A 12,693-nucleotide genomic window follows, 5' to 3' on the forward strand; every position below is an offset into this window, starting at 1 on the left:
TCATCTGTTCAAACATGACTCTTTATGTGATTGTTTTCTTTTACATGACATGTCTTCTTCTTAAACTTTGCTCTTTAATGTGTGGTTAATAAATCTGTCTTTTAAATACTCTGATGCGTCGGTTTTGTCAAACACATGAGCAACAGGAGACGGGTGCCGGGTGATAACAGCACCATCTGCTGTAGGCTTCTCACTCCCACACAACATCTGGAGGTTTGGAGGAGTATTTCATATGAATAATCTGCCTTTTCAACACTGCAAATCCTCTCCAGTCAGTTTTTCATGTCATCTCCCGCCTGGCCTGTTTGGATTTTAAAGAATTCAAAATGAAAGAAAGGTAGGAACGACTTTTATTACAACCAGAGGAAGAAAACAACGTACCATACAGTGTTGTGCAAGTCGGAACTAACATGGTCACCTATCAGTGAGAGCAGAATCTGCTTAATAAGAGGTATATGTTGCATAGTTAAGGCATTCCACAGTGGCTCAGGTTAAATATAAAAAAGCTCATTGATTATTATGTTAATTATCACAGTAGCACCTTTGTTAAAACGGCATCAGAGACATTTTAAAAAGAAGTTTATGTAGTGAACGATTAAACTGTGGTAGCTTTGCTTTTTATGGCTAATGTACATGATGAAGCGAGAGTTATAAACAGCTTTAAACAGTAAAATTCAAGTAAAAGTGACTCATGCAGAAGCTTTTGTTTCACTTCTCCATTAAATACAGCAGAAGGTGATGGATGGCACATACAGATGAGGTTAAACACTGATTAAAAATGTGTTAATATAGAATTATGTCAATAATTATGACTTAAAAGATGAAATTCCTCCTGCTCATCAGTCATGCGGACTCAGTCGGCTTTCCTCTTGATACTGAGCAGCTGAGAGAAGCTCTGCAGACCCCAGTACAGCAGAGAGAGGGAGACAAAGGCCTGTGAAACAGAGACAAAGAGAGTCAACAGAGGCCTAGAAATACTGTTTCCTACAGAAGAGAGCATATGACACCTGGAAGACAGAAAAAAACGGAGATGATTAAGGTCAGATGAGTAGTGGTTGACGTGTTGAAGTATAAATGAGCCGTGAGCTTGAATATAAAGCAAGACATGCTTTAATGTAATACATGCTTCATCAATCTGTCTTTTGAAGCATATATACCTGCAGACAACCAAAGATAATGATCAGAACACATCATTCAGACCTTTTTTCTTTCTGTACACTTAAGTGTAAATGAGCAGACCACTTAAAATTGTAGAAAGGCTGGTAATAAAGGCTGCATCAAAACATTGTACCTGCAGTCAACCAATGACAGTGACCACAACAAACCATTCTGATCACAAACCCTGAGTATAAAAAACTAACAAATATGCAGGAATGATGCTCCTACCTATAATGAAGGACTGAAGATAGACTAAAAAGGGGAAATTACTACACATTTGGAGGAAAAAGAGACGAATGTTATGGGAATAAAACATTTGAGAAAAAAATCTTAAAACTTCAAGAGCTAGTTTGTAAATCCTGATTAGACGAGAAAATAGAATATTCAAAAACAAGTTGTAGTGGACTTTGGTTAGTTTTGTGGTGAGGTCGGATTTTATTTTGAAGGGGAAAAACAGGGAAGAAACCAGCCACCTGCACTAAAATGAAGTTTTGAATAAATTGTGAAACCTGAACTGAAATGTAACTTTTCAAGATGCTCCATCTTCCTCTTTTTGATACAGACGTCTGGCTACTCTACTAATATCACTAATAAAATTTGCAGATAGGCTATAAATCAGGGCTTTGGGGTGTCTTTGTTTGAGAGAGAGGACAGTAGATAAAGTTGTAATCAGGGAGGGAGAGAGGGGGGAATGACAGGCTGGAAATTAATAACAGCAGTGCTAATTTCATAGACTAAAACTATGACTAAAAATGTTTGTCGACTACCTTTAATACTAGCTAAAAATAGATATTTAATGGTTAAACACTCAAAAAAAGTTTAGTTTCTGTCAAAGACAGGCCTGCTCACAGAATTGGCTGGGCCTCCCCAGTTCTGATTTATTGATGATATCAATGCATGTTTGTTGGATCAGTAGCATTGGTGATAGCGTCCAGGCTAACAGTGACCTTATTGTTGAGCTGAAAAGTGTGTCAAGTTATCATTTATGCCACTTTTGAACCGCTTTTCATCGCTGTTTCCACCTGTCTTGGCACATTTGTGTCCACATTAAACTCATTATTGCCATCTCTGTGATGGGGTTGGTTGTCATAATATGTCCTCTTTGTTTTGATAAGTTTGAAAATGAGAGGGATACACATTTCAAGCCAACACCGCAAGCTTCATTTTAATGTAGGAATGACTGTTGACAGATGTTTTGAATAGGAGCAATTCACACTAGGGTGTAAAGTGTGACAACCAACCCTGTTTTGCCCTAGACTTGAACCTTAGCCACTATGTTTAACCCTTAAAGGCCCACAGGCTGTTTTTGCTGTTATGTAAATACTTTTTACTACAATATAAACACTCATAAAAAGTCTACCATGCCCAAGTTTTTTTTTTTCCCCCGGCACAATCTCAACTTCATGAAATGAAAACTATTTTTCAACTTTAACGTACTGTTTACCATACAGGACCTCCAAAAAACCAAAAGAAATCATGAAACTGCATTTAAAAAATTGCTATTTAAAACTATATTCATCAAAATATGATGAAGTTATCATTTCAAGGAAAGATGGAAAATGTTGTAACCTTATACTAGAAGTGGTGAAATTACATATATAAATTTAAAAATGAATATTTTTGCACATAATAAATGTGTATCTTTAGACATTTTTTGTTCACTAAACAATACCTGTGTTTAAAATTATCTTTGTATTTAAATAAACAGAGAACAGCATGGCTATCTTTGCAGTCCAAAACTGAGAGATTCCCAAGCATTGCAAATTAAACTAATTTAGCTTAAAATCAAGCTAAATGCAAAATATACAATCATACACATAGTTTTTTTTTCTTTCCATTGACTGTCCTGCTGTGCAGTGTTTTTAGGAACACGGTTACAAGGAGAATTAAATGACATAAAACGCATTTTACAGAATTACTGATTAGCAGTGACATAAAATGCATATGTTATGAAGAAATTACCAGCACCTGCCCTGTACAGTAATCAGCAGTATACCCCATGTCTTAAATGTATTTTTTAATAAATTCTAATCATATTTCCTGTTTTAATTGACCCATTGACATCAAACAAAAACTCAAAGAGAGCTTTAAAATTAGACTTTCAGCACAAAGTGATAGTAAATGTGGCTTTGTTTTCATGCCGTCACATGACAAATATAGAGCATGGTGACATCACGCCGGGGTGATCGTGGACTCTTAAGGTTGGATGACAGTAGCCTCTGTATATGAGGCTATTAGCATCCCATTGCTGTGCATTTTTTTAATGATAAAATATTTCTACACAATTTTACTCTCCGATATCAAGACTTTACTCACTTGGCAGCCCTATCTCAAAACCTCAGATTCTTTCCTTCATGTGGTTCAATGTTTTTATACCTTTCTAACATCTTTTGGTCCGCCCAGTCCAGCTTCATGTTGTCTGGGTTCTTGAGATTATTTTTTGTTTTTGTTCAATGTTTGAGTTACTTTTGTTGGTTTGTTATGCTTGTATGTTTCTTTTCTTTATAATATTGTTTGTTTTTTTAATGTGTGATTAGGTAATTTTGTGTCCAAGTTTGATGCTTTTCTGCTATTGATGATCTGCATGTAACCATGTCAGAGCACTTTTTAAAACCCTGTTTATTACAGTGCTTCCTACTTTTACATTTTTAGATGTTATTAAGTGAGTTAAATGAGTTCTCAGAGCACAAATTTGATTTTGAATAAAACCAGAAACTCTGAATCAATGACATTAATCTGTTAACTATGGAAAATTTATGGAACATCATGGAGAATGGAGGGATTAAAAGCATAAAGTTAATTTCCTAAAAAGTCACTATAACTCCTAAAAACTACTTTTGAATTTTGTCATTTTCCCATGTTGCGTGTTTTGTTATTTTTGTAATGATTTTGTGATTTTGTGTGGTTAATAACCCAGACGGGTCTCATCTTGTAAAAGCAGTTTTTTTTTTAATTTTAATTGAACTTTTTAGGTCAAACAAAGATCAAATAAACAAATCTAAAATGTTGACTAATAAAATCCTGATTTCCACAATTATTACTGCAATTTCATCACAGTTATCAATTACCTTTTCCTGCAGTCTTGTCATATCTTTATCAATTATATTACATTTTTCCACTCTTAATCTTAAAATCTGTTTTTTTTTTCTTTTACTGTTAGGAGCTTCAACAATTAAACCAATCAAAAGTTTTTCAGACTGTCTAACAAGATAAAATCAAAATTTCTTTTTAGCTGGATTCAAACACCACTTGTTTAATCTTCAGATTTGTAGATCTGACCTTCCTCATGGTGTCGATGATGTTCTAAATATTTTAGTTATATTTCTTAAATTCTATTACTCGTCATTAGCGATGTATCTTAACTCCACCAGCTCAGCTGAGTGCTGCACAAAAGTAAAAAAAAAAAAAAAAAAAAAAAAAGAGACTTTTTATTAAAAAGGCCTGGAAAAAAGAGGGGAAAAAGGAACAGTAAGGGTGACAGGTATCATTTACAACTGAAAGACAAACAGTGGAAGTAAATCCTAATTGAAAGAAAACACTGAGGACGCTGTACAGAGTGGGCTTAAAGGTCTCCTCCCCTGACGCTCTGACGGCGGGGTCATGAGGTCGCCGTCTTGGGGGACCTCAGAAAAGAGCTGGAGGAGGAGGGGAGGGGGGATTTCAGCCAGAAAACAGCCGGGCCTCCACCCCTCGCTGTGTTCTGGACCATAAACTGCATCCTACATCACAGCCCAAGCCAAAACCTGGACCGCTGTCCATCACAGGCAGAAGGGCCTGATGGGAAAAAAATCAGCGTTTCCTGGTGGACACAGCAGCTGTTTTCCTCAGAGAGAGAAAGAGAGAGTACAACACAAAGCTTGCTGTTTTTTTTTTCCTCACTACCTGCTCTGAAAAATCTCCACGAGAGTAAAAACTGAACAACAGATGAAACAAAGAAGGAGGAAAAGACACCATCGTGTTTCTACTGACCCTTAAAGTTCAACAATCCCCTTTAACCGTCTAAATGTAGAGGTCATGTACTCGCTCGTGTTGTGATGAACCAGGCATAGGCATAAGTTTTCCTTCTGGCACCAGCATGCTGTTTATTTAAATTATTTATAATATAAATATTAAATCACAAACTCAAAATTAATTCGGAATTCTGCTTACATGTGCATTTCTTTAAGAAATGTCCTCTCCTGGTCATTTATTCACAATCATGATGGCTAAAAGTCTGAATCCTTTTAAAGGAAAAACCGATCACATATAAATGTAGCTGAATTGTGTCCATCACAGAGATGGATTGGGATTGAAGCGATTTGCAGAACATTGCAAATCACATTTCAGTCGAACAACTAAAACATGACAGAAGTTTCTATCAAAGCCTCATGTGGAGGCAGAATACGGACTACCCGTCTCTCCTCATGTACCCCTCTGTGCTTCATTTTAATGGACTCTGCGGACGTCCATGTGGGACAGATTACACGGTGGAAGGAAGCCGGTTTGATCGTCTACAAATAAGCACTAGGACCGGCCGGCAGCGGCTCCTAAAGTAGAGATCTCAGCAGATCTGCTCACACTCACTTTGTTTTTGGGCAGAAGGTACTTTGTTAAGGGCAGTCACAGGAAAAGCCACAAACATGTGGCTTTGTAGCTTTTCTCTGCTTCTCTGTGGAGCTTTATTTACACAGGAGAAAAACTCCTTTTTTACCAGTCTCTTCTAGGTAGTCGTACCAACTTTTCTTGTTATTAACGGAAATCAAGAAGCTTAAAGTTTTGCCAGATTTTAGAATAAAACTGCCTAAATATTGCAACAAGAGTATGACATATTTTCTGGGTCAGCTGGTTCAAAATTTAGGAAGAACGGGTATTTTCAAGAGTCCAAAGAAAACACACATGGATGGAAGTTAACATGTAGAGCAGGTACAACTCTGTCGTTCAGTTTGCATATTTTACAAAGTTTAAAAATGGGTGAAATGAACATTAAGATCAGGTTTGATGAGTTATAAAGAGAATGATTGTGTCTGGTTTGACTTTTTTTTCCGTTATGCTGCAACTCTCATTGTATACCCTCTTTACCATCTTTAAACACAGTCTCCAGTGCTCTAAATAAAACTTCTGTGCCATGATTTGGGCAGAATATAACATGGATCAAGCACCAGAGGAGGCTGTGACCCTGTATAAACTGGCTCTTAACAGCTTTTTCCAGAATGGTCTGTCCTGGTGGGTGTCCCTTAAAATGCAAATGAGCCGGCTGAACAGGCTGTCGGATTTTATGCTTTAGAGAACGGCAGACCATGATTAAACAGGCTGAGTACAGAGTTTTTAAGGACTCAGTATGGTGCCGTGAAGAGAGAAATAGTTTGAAGTCTGTAAATATCAGAGACCCATGTACAATATTTGACAGACCTCAGGAACAACACTGGTCAGATTTCATTAATTTTCTGGGCTGTTGATGGATATTAGACATCAGTATAAACTCTGAACATCCCAGGATGCATTGCGCCCCCCTGGTGACTGTCCTCCAGCCCTCAGCGGGTTACCATGGCAGAGCCTCCCTTCTCTCCTGCACAGCTGCACTCATGATTGAAATGAAAACAGGGCAGAATGGCTGCTGTCAGGCCTGTGATGTATGACCTGTAATAGGATGTTTCCAGAGCTCTCGCTCCACATGGCTGCTACAGTCCACCAGAACCCGACTGAACTCTGCAGTCAAATAATGCTGGATACTTTGTTTTAATCTGACTGCAGAGGATGAGGGGGAAGGTTTAGCTGCATGGGGACATGGCTGTATTTTAACAAATAAAGCAAACATTATCTTTTCCACTACAAGTTTCACGGTATGGCTTGAAAACATCTGAAAAAGTATGAAACTTGTTTAGTCTTTTTCAGTGTTCATATATTCTTTAACTATTTCAAGAGAATCTGGCTGACAAGCAGGGTTAGAAGCATTTATTTTTCTGCCCAACTACATTTAAAGTCTGAGACTTCTACTCAAAGATGATTTTTGCTTTTTACTGAAAAAGAGCAGAGTAACAATTCTGGATTCAGTCAGATTTAAATAGCCAGGTAGTAGCTATCAAGCTCATTAGCACTGTTAATCACATTAAACTGAAATGCAGCGCCTTCAGCAGCCAGTTTGAAGATTGTCAACTATGGTTCCTGCTGAGGGTCAGTCATCCTCCTCCACTCAAAGCAAGTAAGATCTCCAAACTTTGTAGAAGTTCCATTAGTTAAAAATAGACTCAAATGTCAAAATCCATCATGAAAGCAGGAACTAAGAAAATGTTCCGTTATGATGTCTGCAGTGTTGTATTACTTTTTGAAGGTTTGAAGTGATGTAAAGCGTCTGAGCATTTCTGAATTATTATTATTATTATTATTATTATTATTATTTATGTGTTTAGGTGAAGGTACATAAATCACCAACATGATGCATTCAAATGTAACCTCAAGATCAGGAAATCTGGGTCCTGGCAAAATACTCCGATAAACACAGTTCTGGAGAAGAAAAATTTGTTTGTTTTCTCTGCAAGATAAAGGCCCCCATTCCCCAAAACTTGGAGCACTGTGTAAAATGTGGCTAAAATAAGAATATAGTCATTTTAAAATCTTATTCAACCAATATTTAATTGAAAACAGTGCAAAGACAAGATATATTTTGCTCAAACTACGGCTGGCAAATGTTTTTGTTTTTTTTTTGTTTTTTGTTTTCGCACCTAATCATAGAATTTCTGGGGTTAACTGCAATTAATCTCCTCTTTTTGTTGAAATTTTGAAATTTCCCTTTTTGCATTAAACATTTTTTTTATGTCATGTTAGATTGTCATCCTGTCCTAAACATCCTTACCTAAGGGTAATTTTCTTCCTATCTGGGTGAAGATCTGCTTTTATTTTGAAAGAAAATATGGAACTTCTGTTGATTGAAGATTATGACGTGAGCTTACCACAGAAAAATAGTGCAGATGACTTTTGACCTGTCCAGTGATCTGTCTTTGAGTTTAATGTGGTGGAATAAAGAAATCTTATACACGAATGATGGTCCTAATCACAATAAATAGATCAACAGGGACAGCTCTACATTCAAACTGATATCCTTTTTGGAGTTATGCAGAAATTCTTAATTTGGTGCCAGCAACATACTCCAAAAAAAGTTGGAACACTATCAACCCTAGATGCTTAAGGAGTGTTGTTGGAAGAAAAGGAGGTGAAACACAATTGTAAACATGCTCCTGTCCCAACTTTTTTGGCACATGTTGTAGGTATTAAATTCAAAATGTTTGTATATTAGAGAAAAAACATAAAGCTCATCAGTTTGAACAATAAATATATTTTGAGCTGTGTTCAGCTGCATAGGTTGAAAAGCATTTGCATATCACTATATTCTGTTATAAGCCACATTTTAAATAATGTCCCAACTTTTTTGGAATTAAGGTTTGTAAGGTTTGCAAATGCAACTGAATTCCTGAGACTTAATGCCTTTTATTGATTAGTCTATTTGCAGGGTTTTAATAACTGTGTTGCTTAATTTCGTTAATGAGGACATGTAATTAATAAATTATTGCATCATGTAATCCAGTTCTCTTTTCTTTTGGATACTCGTCCCACTGCTTTTTGGGTGGTTTTTATTCCACCGTCTTTAACAGAGTCAATAAAAGCATGTTCTTAACTGAATAAGGATGACTTTTGTGCTTCGTTTCATCAGGTTACGCTGCCACCTGTAGGTGGTCCAAGTACACTACAAAGTCTAGTAGACAGACCAACCACCTGACTACCTGCTGTGGCAAAAACACTGGACATGATTCCTAATAAGAACTGAAAATGTGTCAGCCTAAATAGAAAAATTTAAGGTGAATGCATGGAGAAATACAGCCTGACACGAACTCACATATCCACACATGAATCTACGCCTCCACACACAAAGCCCTTCCTGTCCGTTCATTACGGGCACATATATGCCTGTGTGCGCGGGCTGTTTCAGGAAGGATACGCTGAGCAGGTTAATGTCCCACCAGAGAGTCTGAGTAGAGCCGGCTCTGAAGCACAGCCATGAGAAATACCGCCATCACACTCCCACGCATGCATTCAAACACAGAGCAGCCAGACAAAACATATGTGGAAGTGCAGTTGCTTCACGCTGAAAGTGTAGCAAAAACACAAAGCGCTTCGATGATACGCTGATTTGAAATGATACAGTTGTTTGGAGGGTCACATCTGTTTTTGTTTCTGATTCACCATGTATCTGCTAAAGGGTCCCTTAAAAGGTAGACAACCACTGCACCACTGAGAACATCCCTACTTTTCATATCTGTACAGTAAACTTCACACCTCCCGCTGTTATGAAACGCTCCAGCCTTAATAACAAAAGTCCACACATCATAGTTAACGACAGCAGAGCTCGCTGGGTGGTCAAACTGCCCCAAACCTGTTCAGGAAGAAATTAGGAAAACACAGCAGTGGGCACAACTCCAATAAAGGCAGATGAATCACAACCACAACAGAGGGTGGAGAGAGAGGCAGAACGGCTCCGGGACTTAATTTGAAACATCAACTACAGGTCACAGAACTTTTAATTTGAAAAATCATAAACTGAACAGGTCATAGGACTATTATTTCATACTATAAATGTATTCTTTCTTCAGGCTGCCAAATTAACTTTGAAATAATCACGATTAATCACATATTTAATTGCATATTTAAACTCGATTATTCTGCTTTCTGAAACACATTTTTCAAGAGATTATTTCTGTTCTTTTTTTCCTTTATTTTGACGTAACAGCTATGGATAGAGGAAGGGGATAAAAAGGGGAGAGAGCGCAAGCAAAAAACATGCACCAAAAAGCAAAAAAACTGGGATTTGATCCTGCAACCAGTGCATAGTGGACAACAGCCTTGGTATATGAATGCCTGCTCTATCAACAGAGCTAAACCTGAGCCCAAAACAATTTTTTTAAAGTCCAAACTAAAACAACAATCAAATAAATGCAGAGATATGTGTCTTAAATTGTCTTTTAGATTGATTATTGGTTTTGTGGCTTTCATTTCAAGATGAGATTGCTTTTATCCCGACAAATTTTACTATTTTACTATTACTTTTACCGTAATTTTCCTTCAATGATGTTTTCTTGTTTCATGTTTTGCCCTTTACTCTGTGAAGCACTATGGTCAACCCTGGTTGTTATATAAGCAATGTTGAACTTAAATGAGTGCTTCACTGAAACCATCACTAAGAGTAGAGGGAGAAGAAGGTGTAAAACTGCTTACTCTGAAATTTACTGTTACACTGTTATGCATTTACCAACATGCAGGAGTGCACGTACAAAATGACTCGCTGACATGCAACGATCCTGGTCATGTGACAGCGTTTATACTTTCTACTTCTTTATATTTAGTTGCTTCTCTATGTAAGTACTCCGCTAAGCTAACAACTAACCAAGAGAATTTATTAAGACAGTATGCTTTTTTATGCTAGCATTATATAATTTACACTGTGTTAAGCTGAAGGTACTTTATTTCACGGTCAGCTTTTATTAAAAAAAATATAAGGACGTTTCTGATTAAAAGAAACAACAATGTAACCAAGAAAAAAAGAACATACAAGGTAAATTTTAAGTGCTACAGATACACTGTTTAACATTGTTTTACATCAAAAATATGTAGGATTGCATGTACAAAATGACTCACTGACATCTAATGATCCCTATGACAGCATTTTACATTTTTTGTTGTTCATATTTAGTTGCTTTCTCTGCGTAAGCAACCCAGTTAAAGCTACCACTTAAGCTGACATTCTGGGCAATTTTAACTTATGACGATGTAAACATGAAAAAATGGACTTGCTACATAGAAAAGCACATTTTAAAGGCTAGAAATATGCTGTTTAACATTGTTTTACATCAAGAAATATGCAGAAGAGCATGTACAAAATTACTCACTGATGTCCAATGATCCTGGAGATATTTCATGGTCAGATAAAAATCAGCCTTTATGGGCACGCAGATGGTTGAATGGTTTAAGGCGCTACCCATGTACGCAGGCGGACCGGGTTCAAATCTGGCCTGTTGCACTTTACCACATCTCCCTCCCTGCCCCCTCACCTGTCTCAGAGTCTATTCACTGTCCTTCCTCGATCCAATAAAGGCATGAAAAGGCCCAAAAATAAATCTTTCAAAAAAAAATCAGCTTTTTTGTTAAAGAATATAAGCAACTTTTGGAAGATTAAAAGCTGTAACAATGTACCAAGGAAAAAAGATCTTGCTACATGGATAAGTAAATTCAAAAAGCGACAAATACACTGTTTTGACACTGTTACACATGAAGAAAGTGCAGGAGTGCATGTACAAAATGACTCACTGATGTCCAAAAATCTCAATGATAGTTGCTTTCTCTGTGTAAGAACTTGCTTCAGATTAACAATTATGCAAAAACATTATTTTAAAATAATTTATATACTTTAAGGCTGTTTAAGCCTTTATTAAAAGAGGAGGACAGATTTGGAAACAGGGATGAGAGATGGGGGAGAGAAATACTTGATATCATACAGTGTAGGTTACTTATAAGTCGTCTTTTGAGATGTCTTAGAGTTTTTAAACAAGAAAATGGAGGGAGCAGTGTTGATGTTTTTTCCCATCACCGTGAGAGAAGGAAGGTGTTACAGTGAGTAGTGTCCACCTGCCATGGTACCTCGACTAAGATGCACCTACAAGGACTAAGTTGTGGTCCACTGAGATTAACTCACTGAAGTTGACAGCTCTTCCAATGAGCAAAGGTTGCTATCAGTGCAGTTCCCAGTTGAAGAAGGCCTGACAAATAGCATTAAAGACGCAGATTCTTTGTTTGCAACTGTTTAATTTCATTTTCTCCTGATTTAAATCCCTGGTTCTGCTTGTTATGGAAAGAAGGGGACCTTGGAGAATAATTTGGCTGCTATAAGAAACCTTCTGAAAGATGAACACTAAATGTAAAACTAGCTTGGTTTAAAAATAATCAAGCCAACAGCTGCTCAGATCACAGCTCTTACTTTCCTTCTTTTGTCTCCAAATTAGAACAAGGAAGAGTCACTGATTCCCAGCATGAGACTCTTTATTTGAATCTCTGCCATGAGAATAATCCAGCTCACAGTGGCATTTTTTAAGACTGTGGTTGAGATGTACAAATGGATGTTGTTTCTCCTGATTGGCTCTCTGACCAAAGATGCTGCTAAGATTACAAAAAGGGCAGACATCAAAATGACCAAAAGTCGATTTGAATTTTTTTTTTACTTATGATCTGACTTACAGTTTAATGAAAGGGTTCCTTTAGCTTTTGTAAAATCAAGGCTTTGTTTGTATTTGGATGAAGTAAAAGTACAAATAAACATCTTTTTGGTTCCCCTCCATCCACCCACTCATATTTATAAAACTAATAAGAAAGACTGTGTTCATAAAACCTACTGTGCAGTTTGAAGCCAGCACTTCTTGAAAGCTTCCTGTGTTCCTGCCACATGGAAAAGCAGTAATCAAAATCACTACATTGCAGTAATGCAACACAAGTGGTGCAGCTGTAATCAGCTCAATG

At 37.0% G+C, this 12,693-nt stretch overlaps 1 protein-coding gene across 1 annotated transcript in view; it reads right to left on the reverse strand.

Moving 5' to 3' along the window:
- Window positions 1-333: 333 nt before the first annotated feature.
- Window positions 334-12,693, reverse strand: part of agmo (alkylglycerol monooxygenase) — an 82,322-nt gene continuing 69,962 nt past the window's right edge. The window contains exon 13 of the mRNA XM_041792770.1: window positions 334-934. Within this exon, the coding sequence (XP_041648704.1) occupies window positions 854-934 (81 nt within the window). The 3' untranslated portion in view covers window positions 334-853. The remainder of the gene's footprint in view (window positions 935-12,693) is intronic.

Source organism: Cheilinus undulatus, linkage group 8 (assembly GCF_018320785.1).
Source record: "Cheilinus undulatus linkage group 8, ASM1832078v1, whole genome shotgun sequence".
Classification (NCBI taxonomy): Eukaryota; Metazoa; Chordata; class Actinopteri; order Labriformes; family Labridae; genus Cheilinus; species Cheilinus undulatus.